The sequence below is a fragment of the Lissotriton helveticus genome, chromosome 12, assembly GCF_964261635.1.
Source record: "Lissotriton helveticus chromosome 12, aLisHel1.1, whole genome shotgun sequence".
Lineage (NCBI taxonomy): Eukaryota > Metazoa > Chordata > Amphibia > Caudata > Salamandridae > Lissotriton > Lissotriton helveticus.
The window spans coordinates 374,022,572-374,037,363 of record NC_136073.1 but is presented as its reverse complement, the minus strand read 5'-3'; the positions used below and the strand labels follow the sequence as shown (position 1 = coordinate 374,037,363).

General features: G+C 48.7%; 1 protein-coding gene across 4 annotated transcripts in view; it reads right to left on the bottom strand.

The window, feature by feature from the left end:
• Positions 1–14,792, bottom strand: part of TDRD12 (tudor domain containing 12) — a 3,388,409-nt gene that overhangs the window by 160,244 nt on the left and 3,213,373 nt on the right. For all 4 annotated transcript variants that reach the window (XM_078668261.1, XM_078668260.1, XM_078668262.1 and 1 more), the window contains one exon: positions 10,244–10,319. In XM_078668261.1, the coding sequence (XP_078524387.1) occupies positions 10,244–10,319 (76 nt within the window). The remainder of the gene's footprint in view (positions 1–10,243; positions 10,320–14,792) is intronic.

Here is a 14,792-nt window from a genome sequence, read left to right as displayed (position 1 = left end):
ACCGCTAATCTCACTACTCCACTGTCACCTCTGAGCTATATTTCAGAATACCCCAACACTCACCAGCTGCCGCTGCCGCTGCCTCCACTCGTTGCGTGAAGTCGAAAAACGCTAAACACAAGCGTGTCACCGCGCGTAGTCTGTCTTACAACTTCCGTGTTGAAATTTAAAGGGGCCTGACGTATTCATGTGCTCGCATCCGTATTGTAGGCATTCAAACCGCATGTAACTTTATTCGCAGGAGATTCATTTACAATCCAAAGTCAAACGATGCTAAAGGTAACCTTACCCAATCACGACTGATAAATACCCTACTGTGCTTCAGCAAAATCCTACAGACTTACTCAGTTATAGTGTGCACCTCAATCAAAAATCAAAATAAAATAAAGTGAAAGATGTCCGTGATCAGTCCGTACCCCGTCGTGAATTAGCGATACGTACCATAGTTCGTACCCAGTCATTAAGTCACAATAAGTGCCATATTCTACCCTACTTACAGAAAAGGCTCTGCTGTCAAAGTGTGCGAACAGTGATAGCCTCGGGAGCAACTATTGCAGGAGCAACTGTAATAAGTTACAATGCCACACCCCTGTTTAAAACCAACCAAACCAATGATTACCTAAAAAAACTTACTTGTGCATGGTAAAGAAAAGTAAAGCAGGAGTGCAAATCATTTACAAAAAGTCTCTAACATCATCCATCTAGTATCCTTTTATAAAAAAACAAGCAATTCATAGTGATCATTGAGTCCACCTGGGTGAGCTGTACCCAATGTTTTGATCCAGTACGTTTCCCTTCGTGCCAGTGAGACATTTATGTCTACACCTGATTGTGCGTGAATTTATTCTAATATCCTTGTTAGAACTGCGATTTCTGGTTGGCTAAGGCTTGCGCCAAAGCCAGGCAGAAATCACCACTCTAGTCAGGGCAAGGGAGTCACACGCCAAGGTAACCCCTGCTCACCCCCTTGGTAGCTTGGCACGAGCAGTCAGGCTTATCCCGGAGGCAATGTGTAAAGCATTTGCGCAACACACACACACAGCAGCAACACACTAGGTACACCACAAAAAGGAACTCCACACAAGGTTATATATAAAAATAGCCTTTGTATTACCATAAACACATTAGATCATAATCACATAATTACACTGTGCCAACTGGCACTGGGCAGTATTTACAGGGGATTATATACATGGGACAGGGCCACGTCTACCACTGTCAGAATCAGCACTTAGTAGAAATAGCACTTAGAACATAGGATAATTGTAGCACAAAATAATACTTGCAGAACACAACCAGTAACCACTGGTAAAAGGAAGGTACGCACTACGCAATCCTAACCACCTTAGGCATATATCACGCAGGGAACCATGAACTCACTAGCATAACTATACTAGGTAAAACAACCTCCTAGGCATAAAAAACACATAGGCAAGTAATCACCTTTGCGCAAAAATCACATACGGCATAACCATGTACCCCAAGCAAGGGCGCAACACATGAAACTGTCCCCAGGCCATTTTGGATTCTCAGGGGGCTGAAACGCCCTTTGTCCAAAATGTCAGGGCTACCAGCTGCCAATGCAGCGATGCGCAGGGCGCAGGGGCACCACCTAAACGTTGCAGCTGCCCACTAAGTGCTGGGCAGCTGGGAAAACTGAGCCTGGCACCAGTGTGCCTTCTGGTTCTCCTCTGGGCTCTTAGAGCAGGAACAGTGCCCAAAACAATGTGGGAGCCTCCCAGGCTCTAGATACAGAATGCCCCAGTAATCGTTAAAGCCTCGTGGGCTCTGACTTCAACAATGTGCCCGTGGAGCCTTCTAGGCTCTAGAAATAATGGGGGCTTTGTAGGAGCCCTGAGGCTCTACAAACAACAATGCCCCCTTCAGCGTTGGAGCGGTCCGCTGCACTGCGGGACCGCTCTGGGAGAGTAGGGACTGGTGATGGGGGGCAACGTCCCACTCACCTGGGACTCCCTCTCGGCGACTCTTCTGGCGGCTTCTTGGGCGGACTCTGGCGAGGAGTGCACCGCGTCTCCTCACCGTGGCGGGGGCTGGCACCGGCAATATGCTTCAGGCCCCCTCCGCCTCACCTCCACAGCTGCTTCAGGACACGGGCCTCTCTTCATAACACGGGAGCCCCGCCAGTGACCGCAGCACTTCTCTGCCCCTCAGCCGCACGACGGGGCACACGCAGGCAGTCCTGGGCTCTCCCTTGCACTCGGGAGCCCCGGTGAGGATGCAGCAATCTGGTTCCGGGTACAGGAGCGCGGGGTGGGCTCCCGTCTGCTTCCTGTTTGGCTTGCCTGCACTTCCGGATCGCCGCAGGCAGATCGGCGGCCCTCCGTATTTTACCTTTTAGGCGGTGGTAGTTCGACACGGCCAAACGAGGGGTAGGCACCCTCAATAGCACAAATTAAGCGGGGTGGGCACCCGTAGGGGCTATAAAAACCAGGCACCACAGCACCAAGTCCCTGGTGGGGTGGGCACCCGCTAGGGATATTTATACGGCAAAATACACGGGGTGGCACCCGTGCCAAAAATTATGAAAAGGGGCATCCCCGCGCAGGTGAATCCTTCGGGAATGCGTTCGCAGCTCCGTGCTGCAATGGAAAACAGCAGCGCTGCTCTGGAGGAAAAATCACGCACTTCACAGGTGCTGTCAGGCAAAGTTCAGAACAAAGTCCTTAGGAAGGCGGGGGGGGGGGCAAAGGCTGGGCCTAGGTGTGAGAAGTTGGCCAGGTATATGATGTTCACTATTCTAGTGAGCACCTTGCACCAGTCCAAACAACCCTTATAGTGATGGTTGTAAAGTCAACCTTATAGACCAGCTATCCTAGGGGTAGCATGGACAAAAGCAGTCTTAGGCTAAACTCAAGAGGGCATGTGAAGCCAGCTGTTTTACCATATGCAAACCTTTTAATACCAAATGAAAGGACATCACACAGGTTATATATTCAAAATATATATGTATTTATTTCTAAAACAATCCTCTGAACTCTTTATGAGACAGAAGTACAAGCGCATAACAAGTAACTTAATATAACATACAAAAGTTGCACAAATATGGATAGGCCCTGGTGGCCCGCTAAACCATATACTAAAATAGTGGTATGAGAACCACATCACGAACAATGGTAAGGCCTAGGGCCTTGGGAATCGTTGGGACTACACTGGACTAACAGCCGTTAGGAAGCAGGAGGCCCACGGGATGCGGGTGCAGTGTCTAAATGCACACGCGTGCACACATAGAAGTCAATGGGTGCGTAAAGTTAGAAAGTTAAAGGTTTAGGAGTCTTCCGACTGGACTAGAAGCCAACCGCTTGAAACTAGGACACTAGGAGAGTTAATCTTCACAGGAGCACCGCAGTACTCGCGTTACCTCACCCACAGGAAGCGGGTGCATAGGTCCCAAAATGTGTCGGGTTTCGTCTAAGGGTGGGCGTCCGATTCGGCTACGCCCACGGAGTAGGCGTAGTGTTGCCTTCTACGCATTTTGCGTAGACAGCATAGCCGGCAACACTACGCCCACTCCGTGAGCGTAGCCGAGTCGGCCGCCACCCGCCTCCCTCCCGCCCTCCACTAGATACTTTATTTAAGCAATTACACTGATTAAAACAATTTTAAAGCACTTACCTTGTCCGGGGGCTCGTCCGGGGCTCCCTCTTTGAATAGCGTCCTTTTCCTGGATACCAATGCGCATGCGTGGGCGGCCGCGCGCGCATGCGCATTGGTATCCAGGAAAAGGACGCTATTCAAAGAGGGAGCCCCGGACGAGCCCCGGACAAGGTAAGTGCTTTAAAATTGTTTTAATCAGTGTAATTGCTTAAATAAAGTATGTAGCCCCACCCTCTTCAACGTCTACATGAGCCCCCTCGCAACGATTGCACGTCAACACAACCTCAATATCATCTCCTACGCTGACGACACTCAGCTGATCCTCTCACTCACCAAAGACCCAACCACCGCCAAAACCAACCTACAAGAAGGGATGAAAGAAGTAGCCGAGTGGATGAAGCACAGCCGTCTGAAACTGAACTCGGACAAAACGGAAGTCCTCATCTTAGGCTCATCCCGTTCCGCCTGGGACGACTCTTGGTGGCCAACGGCCCTAGGAAAAGCCCCCATACCGACGGACCATGCACGGAACCTGGGCATCATCCTGGACTCCTCACTCTCGATGACCAGACAAGCCAACGCCGTCTCATCTTCATGCTTCAACATCCTACGCATGCTCAAAAAAACATTTCACTGGATCCCCACCGAAACAAGAAAAACGGTCACCCACGCACTGGTTACAAGCCGTCTGGACTACGGAAACACCCTTTACGCCGGTACCACCGCGAAACTACAGAAAAAACTCCAACGCATCCAAAATGCTTCAGCCAGACTCATACTAGACATCCCCCGCACAGACCACATCTCCGCTCACCTGAAAGACCTTCACTGGCTCCCCGTCAACAAGAGAATAACGTTCCGTCTCCTCACCCACGCACACAAAGCCATATACAAACTTGGACCTGATTGTCTCAACACGCGCCTTTCCTTTTACACCCCCACCCGCGAGCTGCGTTCGTCCAACCAAGCCCTCGCCGCTGTCCCGCGCATCCACAAAGCCACCATGGGAGGAAGATCCTTCTCCTACTTAGAGGCCAAGACCTGGAATTCCCTCCCCATCCACCTCCGCCTTACTCAAAATCACCTAGCCTTCAGAAAACAACTTAAAACTTGGATATTCGATAAGTAAACCCCCCCCCCTTCCTCAAGCGCCTTGAGACCCCATGGGTATGTAGTGCGCTATATAAATTCTGACTTGACTTGACGTGACTAGGAGAGAGCGGGAGGGAGGTGCGTAGTGGGGCTACGCGGAGTGCGGGAGTGGGCGTAGCTTCTCGCCCTCTCCGCGTAGCTCCGCGGAGCCCCACTACGCCCAGGGTTAGTTTCGTCATGGAGTTCTATGGAGGCTTGGAGAAAAGATGCTGCAGGCGACCAGGAGAGAAGAGTCCGGTTGAATCTAAGGGCGGATCGAGGATGAAGAGTACCTGAAAGCAGAGGGGACAGAGTCTGGGTCACTAGCCAGTGACCAGGATGGAACCAGGATGGAACCAGGAAGGAACCAGGCGATGTCAGGAAGCAATCAGGTGCTGTCGTGAAGTTTGTCTCCGCTGCAACGTGGACCAGGAGGTGTGGACGACGACCAGGAGCTGGGCACGGACTGTCCCACGAAGGCTCTCACTGTTGGCGGTGTCAGTTCTCGATTCGGAATCAACAGGCCTTGACAAATGCAACCCACGCAGAAATCGAAGATGGCTTCTGGATCAGACCAGCAAGGTCTGATGGGGTGCTTCTTTTTCAGGGGAGCAAGGGCCAGTCTGGAGCAACCAGACCAGCGTTGGAAATTTGAGGTTTCGTAGTCACAGAGGCAACTAGCCAACGGGCAAGTGACCGGACAGACGCGTCGAGCAGAAAAATGCAAAAGGACCCCACGCAGCACTTGGTGAGTGTGGAGAGGTGATCTTCGGTGCAGTTGGTGCTCGGGGCTGGGGCTTCTCAATCCTCAATGCACAACTTCGAGGGTGCCTCAGAAGTTGCACGGAAACCAATTCGGTGGCTTTCCAAGATGGCTGGTCCCAAGTCTCGCGTCGCCTCCACGGGTCTCAGCTTTGCTGTGGCTGTGGATCGGGCTGAAGGAAGTCTGGAAGTCCGGGTCTTGTCAGGCTCTGTGGTCGAGCTCCGGCAGGAGCAACGACAAAGCAAACAGTTGAGCGCTTGATGGTGCCTGCCTGCACAGGGTGGTCACTCCTTGACCACAAGGGAGATTCTTCAGTCTTCTACATCGAGTAGGATGTCGAAGGTCCATAGTTTCGTATCAGAATTTCAGTCAGGATAAATCTAAAGTCTTGGAACTCAGCTCCTACCTATATACCAAATCTAGGGGCTGGATTACCTGCTAGGTCCCTCCTATGGGTGGAACCCAGGAAGGGGGTGGTTACACCCCTTTCCCTTTGTCCAGTTTCGCGCCAGAGCTGGGGCTGGAGTGCCCCAGCACCGGTTTGAACTGGACTATGCATGGGACACCTTGTGTGCCCCAGGCAGTGTCTCATTTCATTCAGCCCTCCCTGCCCCAATACACTATAGTCTGTCTGGGGTGGTGCTAGCACCTCCCTATGACAGGAAACCTATTGTCCAAGCCTCCCTCGCTGGAAGGACTCCCAGCAGCAGGAGGTCAGACTTGTGTCTGTGGCAGCAGCATCCATTTTGTGATGCTGAGGCTCTGGTTAACTTTAACCAGGATTAATGGAAGTAACATGTCTTCTCCCTCTAGAAGGGTGGAATGCTACCCCCGTCGCCAGAACTGGCGAGGGGGTAGTATTCCAAAGCGTATGACACCTTACACAACATGTTTTGATAAAGCCAAACGAAAGTTAGCATCTGACCGCGAGGTACATAATGCACTTAAGAGTATATGGTATAGCAATATCCTAGAACAGCTAGAAGGACATGGTTCCGAAAGCTGCAGACAGGCTCAGCTCATGCTAGAGCACCATCTCACATAAAACCAAGCACTCTGCCTTCAGGATTGTTAAGGCCTGCCATAGGAGTGACTTATAGGTGTATAAGTGTCTAGATATAAGGTTAGACCTAGGAATACTATATCTAAGCAAGGGGTGATTACACAACCTTGCCCCAGCTGAGTGATCAGCCAGTTGTGTCAGTTTGGATGGCCAGCCAAGGGTGGCAAAAGATATGGTACATGGAGTCCATTTTACAGAAAGAGCAGATAGCCTGGGGCCCTGATTAGCGTGATCCCAGGCCAACTAAGTAAAAAAACAGCTAAACACAAGGCAAAAAATCTGGGGTAACCATAGTCAGGTATCCACCGTCCTACAACAGGGGCCACCTCACAGGGCCCTCCAGGCAGGGAGGTAGTCCCCAGTGGCGGTACCTCCTGGCGCCCAGCAGCAGCAGGCCCCCCTCAAGTTAGGATCAGGAAAAGAACATTTTCATGGGGTCACAGCCCCTTTTTATATACATTGTCCTTTGTCTGGCAGCACAGGGTTAAGGAAAACCAGATGCAACTGGTTTTGGAGCACTCTGATGTGCTCAACCCCCCTCCCCATTCACAGGACAGGCTACGGACATCAGACGCACTACAGGGGGCGGAGCCAGCATTGTGTAGGGAAGGCCCAGCCCTATTCAGGACCCAGGTGCTCTCCTCCCTCCCATCAACATGCAGATCTCTCCATTCACCACCGGGGCAGACCCATCCTGACTCCTGGAGCCAGGCACACCAGCCAGCTCCAGCCAATCACAAGCCAGACAGTCAATTCACGTTTATGACACAGACATGCCAGCTTCTAGGAGTGGCACTTCCACACTAGACACATTAAATCCGCACACATCATCGTGGCGCATTTACTCTCACGAGTTTGCACATACCAAACTCGACCCTGCACTCCCCAAGCATCAGGAACTACCATGGACCCACACATTCCCCATGCATTCCTATGGGAGGGCAGGCCAATCTCATAACATGCATGCAGAGTGCGCACACACTTTAAACTGGGACACAGTGTTTAAGTGCGCAGAAGCCAAGAATAACTAACACTAGGTCACAATTAAAAGCAAAAAGTTTAGGGGTGAACCTGCCAGAAGGGCCAAGTCCAACAATCATGAACCTCAATTGACTGGGTACGAACTATGGTACGTATCGCTAATTCACGACGGGATACGGACTGATCACGGACATCTTTCACTTTATTTTATTTAGATTTTTGATTGAGGTGCACAATAGAACTGAGTAAGTCTGTACGATTTTGCTGACGCACAGTAGGGTATTTATCAGTCGTGATTGGGTAAGGTTACCTTTAGCATCGTTTGACTTTGGATTGTAAATGAATCTCCTGCGAATAAAGTTACATGCGGTTTGAATGCCTACGTTACGGATGCGAGCACATGAATACTTCAGGCCCCTTTAAATTTCAACACGGAAGTTGTAAAACAGACTACGCGTGGTGACATGCTTGTGTTTAGCGTTATTCGACTGTTCATGCAACGAGTGGAGGCAGCGGCAGCTGGTGAGTGTTGGGGTATGCTAAAATATAGCTCAGAGGTGACAGTGGAGTAGTGAGATTAGCGGTATATTAATGAACTGCTTCATTTGTTTCACAGACCTTTCTAATTGGGTTTCGTGTGAGATACTATACGACGCCATTTGAGGACACTCGCTTCTGTAGTCTCGTAGTCTGTAAAACAGACTACGCGTGGTGACATGCTTGTGTTTAGCGTTATTCGACTGTTCATGCAACGAGTGGAGGCAGTGGCAGCTGGTGAGTGTTGGGGTATGCTAAAATATAGCTCAGAGGTGACAGTGGAGTAGTGAGATTAGTGGTATATTAATAATAAACTGCTTCATTTGTTTCACAGACCTTTCTAATTGGGTTTCGTGTGAGATTCTATACGACGCCACTTGAGGACACTCGCTTCGTATAGGTAAGGTTAACTGTGGTGTATTGGTACATAGACCCTTCTGGACAACATTTTTAGTATAGAACTAATATGTAGCATTTTTTTCATATGCTTAGTCTTTTCAGTCCTAAAGAGCCCTTAGCAGTTGTAATGTGGCAAGCCCTTTTGTTACACTGTTTCAAGGTGAGGGGAGTCAGGTGTCTTATTGTTTATACGCATGGTGGACACATTTAATATTCTGTTCTGGTAGATTGACTTGGTCTCATTTAACATAAAATGCACGGGTGAGGAAATTAAGGTTGTTGCAAGGCGAGCCCGGTTATGCACGAGTGCTTTTGGCAAGCTGCACTCTCATACTGTTTTATATTTAGATATTAGTGGTGCACAAAGGGTCCAAGGTTTACTAAAGTTTCTTTGCACATGATAATCACGTCTTTTATTATTTGTCCTGCACGATTGCAAATCCTAGCAGAATTTTAACATGTACTCATCTATTTGATTTTGATTGTTTGGATTCATGTAATTTTTTACATTGCATTGTAGGTTCATGCAGAGGACAAGAAGCTTTGAATAATTGTTCAGCATTCAATTACTGTATCTCCCGTGAAGAAGGGTTCGGATGAACCAGAAATGCATTGGGAGCTCTGTCATTTCAACAGTTTCTGTTAATTTTTGATTGCATAATATGTACTCCCTGAAGATTGAAGCTCTTTAGGGGATGGAGTGACTAGTAAATTTGTATTTTGACAAATTCAGCATATTTTATGATTTCTGATGTTTTGCTTATTACAATATGTTTGAAAATTCATAAACATAAATCGTATAAGCAGATAAGAGTGTTTAACTTTATTATAGACACTGGGTGTCATGAGCAGTGCATCACGTAGCCAGTGGTTTCCATTGTCTCGCATCGTGTAAAGTTTAGAGTTTTTTTTGGGGCTAAACCAGTCACACGTGATAGCACGCACTATATCTTTCAAAATTCAATAACAACAATTATGATTACAAGTACATGAATACAGAAGTGTGCAGGCCCACCACTTTGATCTTATTCAATATCAGCACCAGCAAGGGTCACATTTTACCAAAACTTTTTGGCACCTGCTTTCATTTTTCCCTCCGTGCTCATATTGTTTAGCAATAGTAGTGAACTTTGGGTGTGCATTCTGTTTTGGATCTCCTGCTGTCTGGTACCGTCCAAACCTGCCCAATTTAAGATTCACCATTGCCTCAATGGGTCCTGCAGCAGACACGGCATGGTTGAAACAGCGTCCTGCCTCCTGGAGTACAGAAGGCCAGGGAGATGCAGAGCATGGCAAAAAGGGATGGCGGGACAGCAGGAGCAGAAATCGGAGAGGTGCACAAAGAAAGTACTTTGCTACGCCCTGCAGACGGGAAACACATTCATTTTGTTGCTATTCTCCTCTAGATTGTATCCCATGATTTCTTTTAATCTTTCTGCTTTAGTTACTATATGCCTGCTCACAGTTTTGGCTTAAAAAATTCTCTTCATCTTTGCATCAAACCTTCATTATTCTTCTCTCACTTTCCTTTATAGTCTTTTTTTCCTACCTCCTTACCGTTAACCATCGCTTACTATAAACTAGACACCACCAAAGAACCTGCTCTTTACTTTTATACCTAAACTGCCTCTATTTTTAAAACCGAATGCTTCTAGCTCTATAATATCTTCAAAATACGTTGGCCACTTTCCAAACAATAACTGCCGTTTTGGTATTTATGTACTAAAAGTAATCACCAAAGATAAAATTATTACCTTTTGGGTTCAGAAATTGGAGTTAATGTTGAGGTCCCCAAAACCGTTTTTGGTTCGAGAATTACATTCAGTTTATCTGTTAACAAATGAGGACAAAAAAAATTGATTTAAAGATAGGTAGATCAACTGTATCTCATTAAAGTAGTAGATTAAGTTTTGTCACAAGCAGAACATGAAAGTAACAAGTTACTTACCCTCAGTAACATCTTAATCTGGTAGAGACAATCTAGCTGCAGATTCCTTACTTTAGAATTATCCCCAGGAATCGGACTGGACCCGTAATTGTTCGTGAGCAGTACCCTAGCGCATTGGTAGGTGGCGTTGTTTGGCTTCACATGCCATAATCCTCTTAAGAAGTGATGTGCGCAACACCCAAGCGATCTGACGGCACACCAGAATCGCAGAGCCATGAAGAACACAGACCACTGGTGTGTGGAACTAGGGCGCTGAAAAAGGGAACAACCCTTGATTATAAAATCCATTCACTGAGAGAGGGTGAGTCATTAAAGAATATGTGACTAGATAGTCTCTACCAGATAAGGCATTACCGAAGGTAAGAACTTGTTCATCTGATAAAATCATCTAGCTGCAGATTCCTTACCTCAGAATAGATACCCAAGCAATACCACCTAAAGGGTCATTTTAAAACAGAAAGCCCAGCAGGACTGAATTTGCAAAGTGCCCATCCCAACGGGCCTGACTGTCCAGGCAGTAGTGTTTACTGAACGTGTGAAGCGAGACTCGCGTCGCAGGCTGAGAGATGTCCAGGACCGGAATTTCACGTGTCTAATGTAGTGGTCGCAGACTTTGCTCCGGTGGAACGAGTACATAAGCTCTTCAGAGGATGCTTCTTGACCAATGTGTAGCAGAATGTGATCCATCTGAAGCTGGTTAATTTCAGCATGGCCTTCCCTTCCATGGCTCCAACATATCCCACGAAGTGTTGATCGTCCACCCGGAATGTTTTTGTGCAGTCAAGGTAAGATTACAAGGCCCTTTTTGGGTCTAGTCGGAAGAGTCTCACCTCTTCTTTAGAGGGATAAGATAGAGGAGAAGAGGTAGGGGCGGAAAGGGGTACAAGGATGCCTGAGCTTCACTTGTGATGAAAAGCGTCTGAGTGAGAGCCGCCTTGGAAACTCTAGTGTGCAGAACTGCTGACATTGCGCATGTTCAGCAGAGGCGAACAGATCTAACCAAGGCTCTCCCCGCTGCTGAAAGAGACCTTGCACCCCCTCCCGATGGAGATGTCATTTGTGATCCGCATGTTCAGCTGAGTTCATCTGCCCTGGTGATCAGAGAGCCTGCCCAGCACTGAACCAACAGAGATATGCCCTGCTGTTCCAGCCATGTCCAGAGGTGCAGGGCCGGGTCCACGACCCCAACCCCCTTTTTTTGTTGCAGTTCCACATGGAGGTGGTGTTGTCAGTGAACACTGGCATTCCCTTGATGGAGGGTAGAGAAGATTTCAATGCCAGTCTGATCGCTCAGTGCTCCAACAGGTTGATATGTAGTCCGGATTCTGTGAGAGGCTAGAGCTCTCTCATTTCGTCCTCTCCCAGATGCCCGTCCCAGGCCAGGAGTGATGTGTCTGACGCTACTGTTAGATCTGGGTGGGGAAGAGAGGTGGGTCTGCAGCTGATCCAATCGTGGTTTGTTAACCACCACTGTAGATATTTTGCAGTGACCTCCGAGATCTGGACCATGTTGGAAAGATTCCCCTAATGCTGTGTCAACTTGAACTTCTGGTCCTACTACAGGGCCTGACTATGCCTGCCGGCCCATGTGGGAGTCTCATCCGCGCCAATGCAGAGGCTTCGAAGATTGCGTGTCATGGTGGCACGGTGGGTAGAGACATGGCTGGAAACCCCTTCTGTTGCTCAGAAAGGAGCGAAAGGCAGACTGGGGTTAACAAGGGGCCAAGGAAAAGCACAAGGACCTGGCTGTAGCTCTGCTGTCCTTGAAGTGCTCAAGCAACGAGTTCGCATTGTCTCCAAAGGGACGCGAGCCATCAAAGGGCATGTCCATGAGGTAGGCTTGGACATCCCCTCAAATGCAAGTGGTTCTCTATCAGGTGTGGCGCCTATGGGCAACCAATTATGAAACAGTTCTGCCTAGTGAGTTGGTCATATACAGTCCACACCATATGGCGAATTGAACTGCGTCCCTCTCGTCAGTAATAGCTTGGGAGTGTATGGCCTGACCCTCCTCCAAGAACATGGGCAGCACCTGTGCAACTGTGTCCCAGAGTGAGTGGGAGTATCAGCCTCCTGGATACCCTATCTAAAGGGGCAGTAGGGAATGCACCAGGATTTAGTTTGCAGTGGAGGTATGAGGTGCATGACCTAATAAAACTCAGAGTTGGGTGGGGGTCGCTCCGGGTCCAGAAAATGCAGAGAGGTATGGGTACTGCTCACAAACAGTTTCCGGAACCAGTTTGACACCTGGGGAAATTTGTAAAGTAAGGAATCTGCGGCTAGAAGTCTCTATTAGATTAATTAGGTTCAGTATTTATGTAACATGTTTGGGTAAACAAGCTACTTACCTTCAGTAACAACTAATATGGTAGAGACTCACTGTAGGAAAGTAGGATAGTTTTGACATAGTTGGCCCCACTTTGTATCTGGTGTCAGAGTGTTTAGACTGTAGTACACTGGGATCCTGCAAACCAGGACACCAGTGTCGGTGCGCTGCCCTCTAAACTGACTGGTATGTAATTTGTACACCCCACAATTGGCATACTGGTGTACCCCTGTAAGACCCTAGTATATGGTTCTATGGTACCGAGACCATTGGTACACCAGGAGTCTCCCATGGGCTTCAGAATGTATTATGCCATCCATGGGAGCCCATGCAAACTGTGTCTGCAGGTCAGCCATTGCAGCTTGCCATTGCAGCTTGCGTAAAATGGTGCATACACCTTTTACTTACTTCAGATATAAGGTTTACCTTATATCCTGATCACAGCACTTAACACCTATAAGTCACCCCTAAGGTAGGCCCCTACAAATGCCGGACTCCATTCTCTGGGCTTTGTAAGTGCAGGGAAGCCATTTTAAGGTATATAGTGTACACTGGCAAACTTGAGAAGCCCAACTACATTATGCTTTCACCGAACCTGGTCATGTTTGGTATCAAACATGTTGGAATTATGCAGCCATACCGATTCCAGTGTTAGTAAAAAGATACCATGTACTGGGGGTGGGGGGGGGGGGTAGGGGGCATGTCTACCTGTGTAGTATAGCAGGACCTGCTGGCAAGCCAGTGTTGCCGCGGGCCCAGACACTGTTCTGTCCTCCTGCTGATGAGACTAACTCTGACAGTAGAAGTTAGGACAAAGGATTTCATGTAGAGGAGTGGTTCAGCCACCTCTCCTTTAGAATTAGGTGTCTCTGGGCTAGGGTAGGGGTGCTTCCATGCGACCACCAGACTTCTTTAAAGGGCACATTTGGAGCCGTCCTTGAATACACTTGTTTGCCAAAGTCCAGGAGCCCTTGACTCTTGCTGTGGCACAAAACCACACAAAGGACAGGAGAGTGACCACCCCCTGCCCAGCACCACCCCAGGAAGGTGCCCAGAGCTAAACTAGGTTGCCACTTAAATCTGCCATCTTGAAAGCAAGATAAGCAGAAGCCTATGGGAGCATCTTACTGGTCACACTATCAGAGTAGCATACATGACATCCCCACCCTCTGATAAGTGGGTCACCGCAGATGATGTCAAACCCTCTTCCTGAGTTACGTAAAGGCTCTCCTGAGGGTGGGCCACTAAATTCGTCTGAAGATGGATTCCGCTGCAAGACTGGTCTTCAGCATCCTTCCAAAAGACTCTTCTGCTCCTGGACACTGGGCTTTGCTGTTAATTGTGCCGGACTCAAGACAAGACTCTGTGCGCATCAAGGACAGCTGGAAAGAATCTCCCTTGGAGTGAATGAGTCCCTCCCTTGCAACCGCTGGCACCTCAACGTCGATGACGGGTCAGTGTACCATGCGGTCCCAAGGACACTTCAAGGCTCTACAACACAGGTTGCGGTTTGTTAGTTCTCTTGAGGCCTGACCTGTCTTCTGTGCAACTTTGAAGACCGCAATCCATCGTGGAGTTTCTGGAACTGCGTTCTTGTGCACTGTGTCCATCCGCCAATGCCAAGGCTTGTTGACTCTCCAGTATGATGACCTTCAAGCTCCAAAAAGCCCCACCCTCAAGCCTCACCCTGCTACAAAACGAACTTCCTTACTGCATCTCCTGCGACGTGGGCCTCCATCTTTGCTGTTCTGCTGAGGCCTCCTTACTACTTCATGACCCTCTGTTACGGGATCGGCTATTGCAGGAGAGCGAGGAATGGGCAGGAGACGCGTTTTTGTCAGAGAGGGCTTTATTGCAGCATATAAGTAATCCGTACAGGTCTTTCTAGGGAACAGAGTCCTTCTGGGGGATCGGCTTCGGCTCCTCCTCCGGGCTCTCGGTGTTGATGGTTCCGTTCGGCGTAGCCCCTCGGGTCTCCTCCTCGCTACGGGCTGATCTTCGTCCGTGGCGCCGCTCACAAAGGAAAACA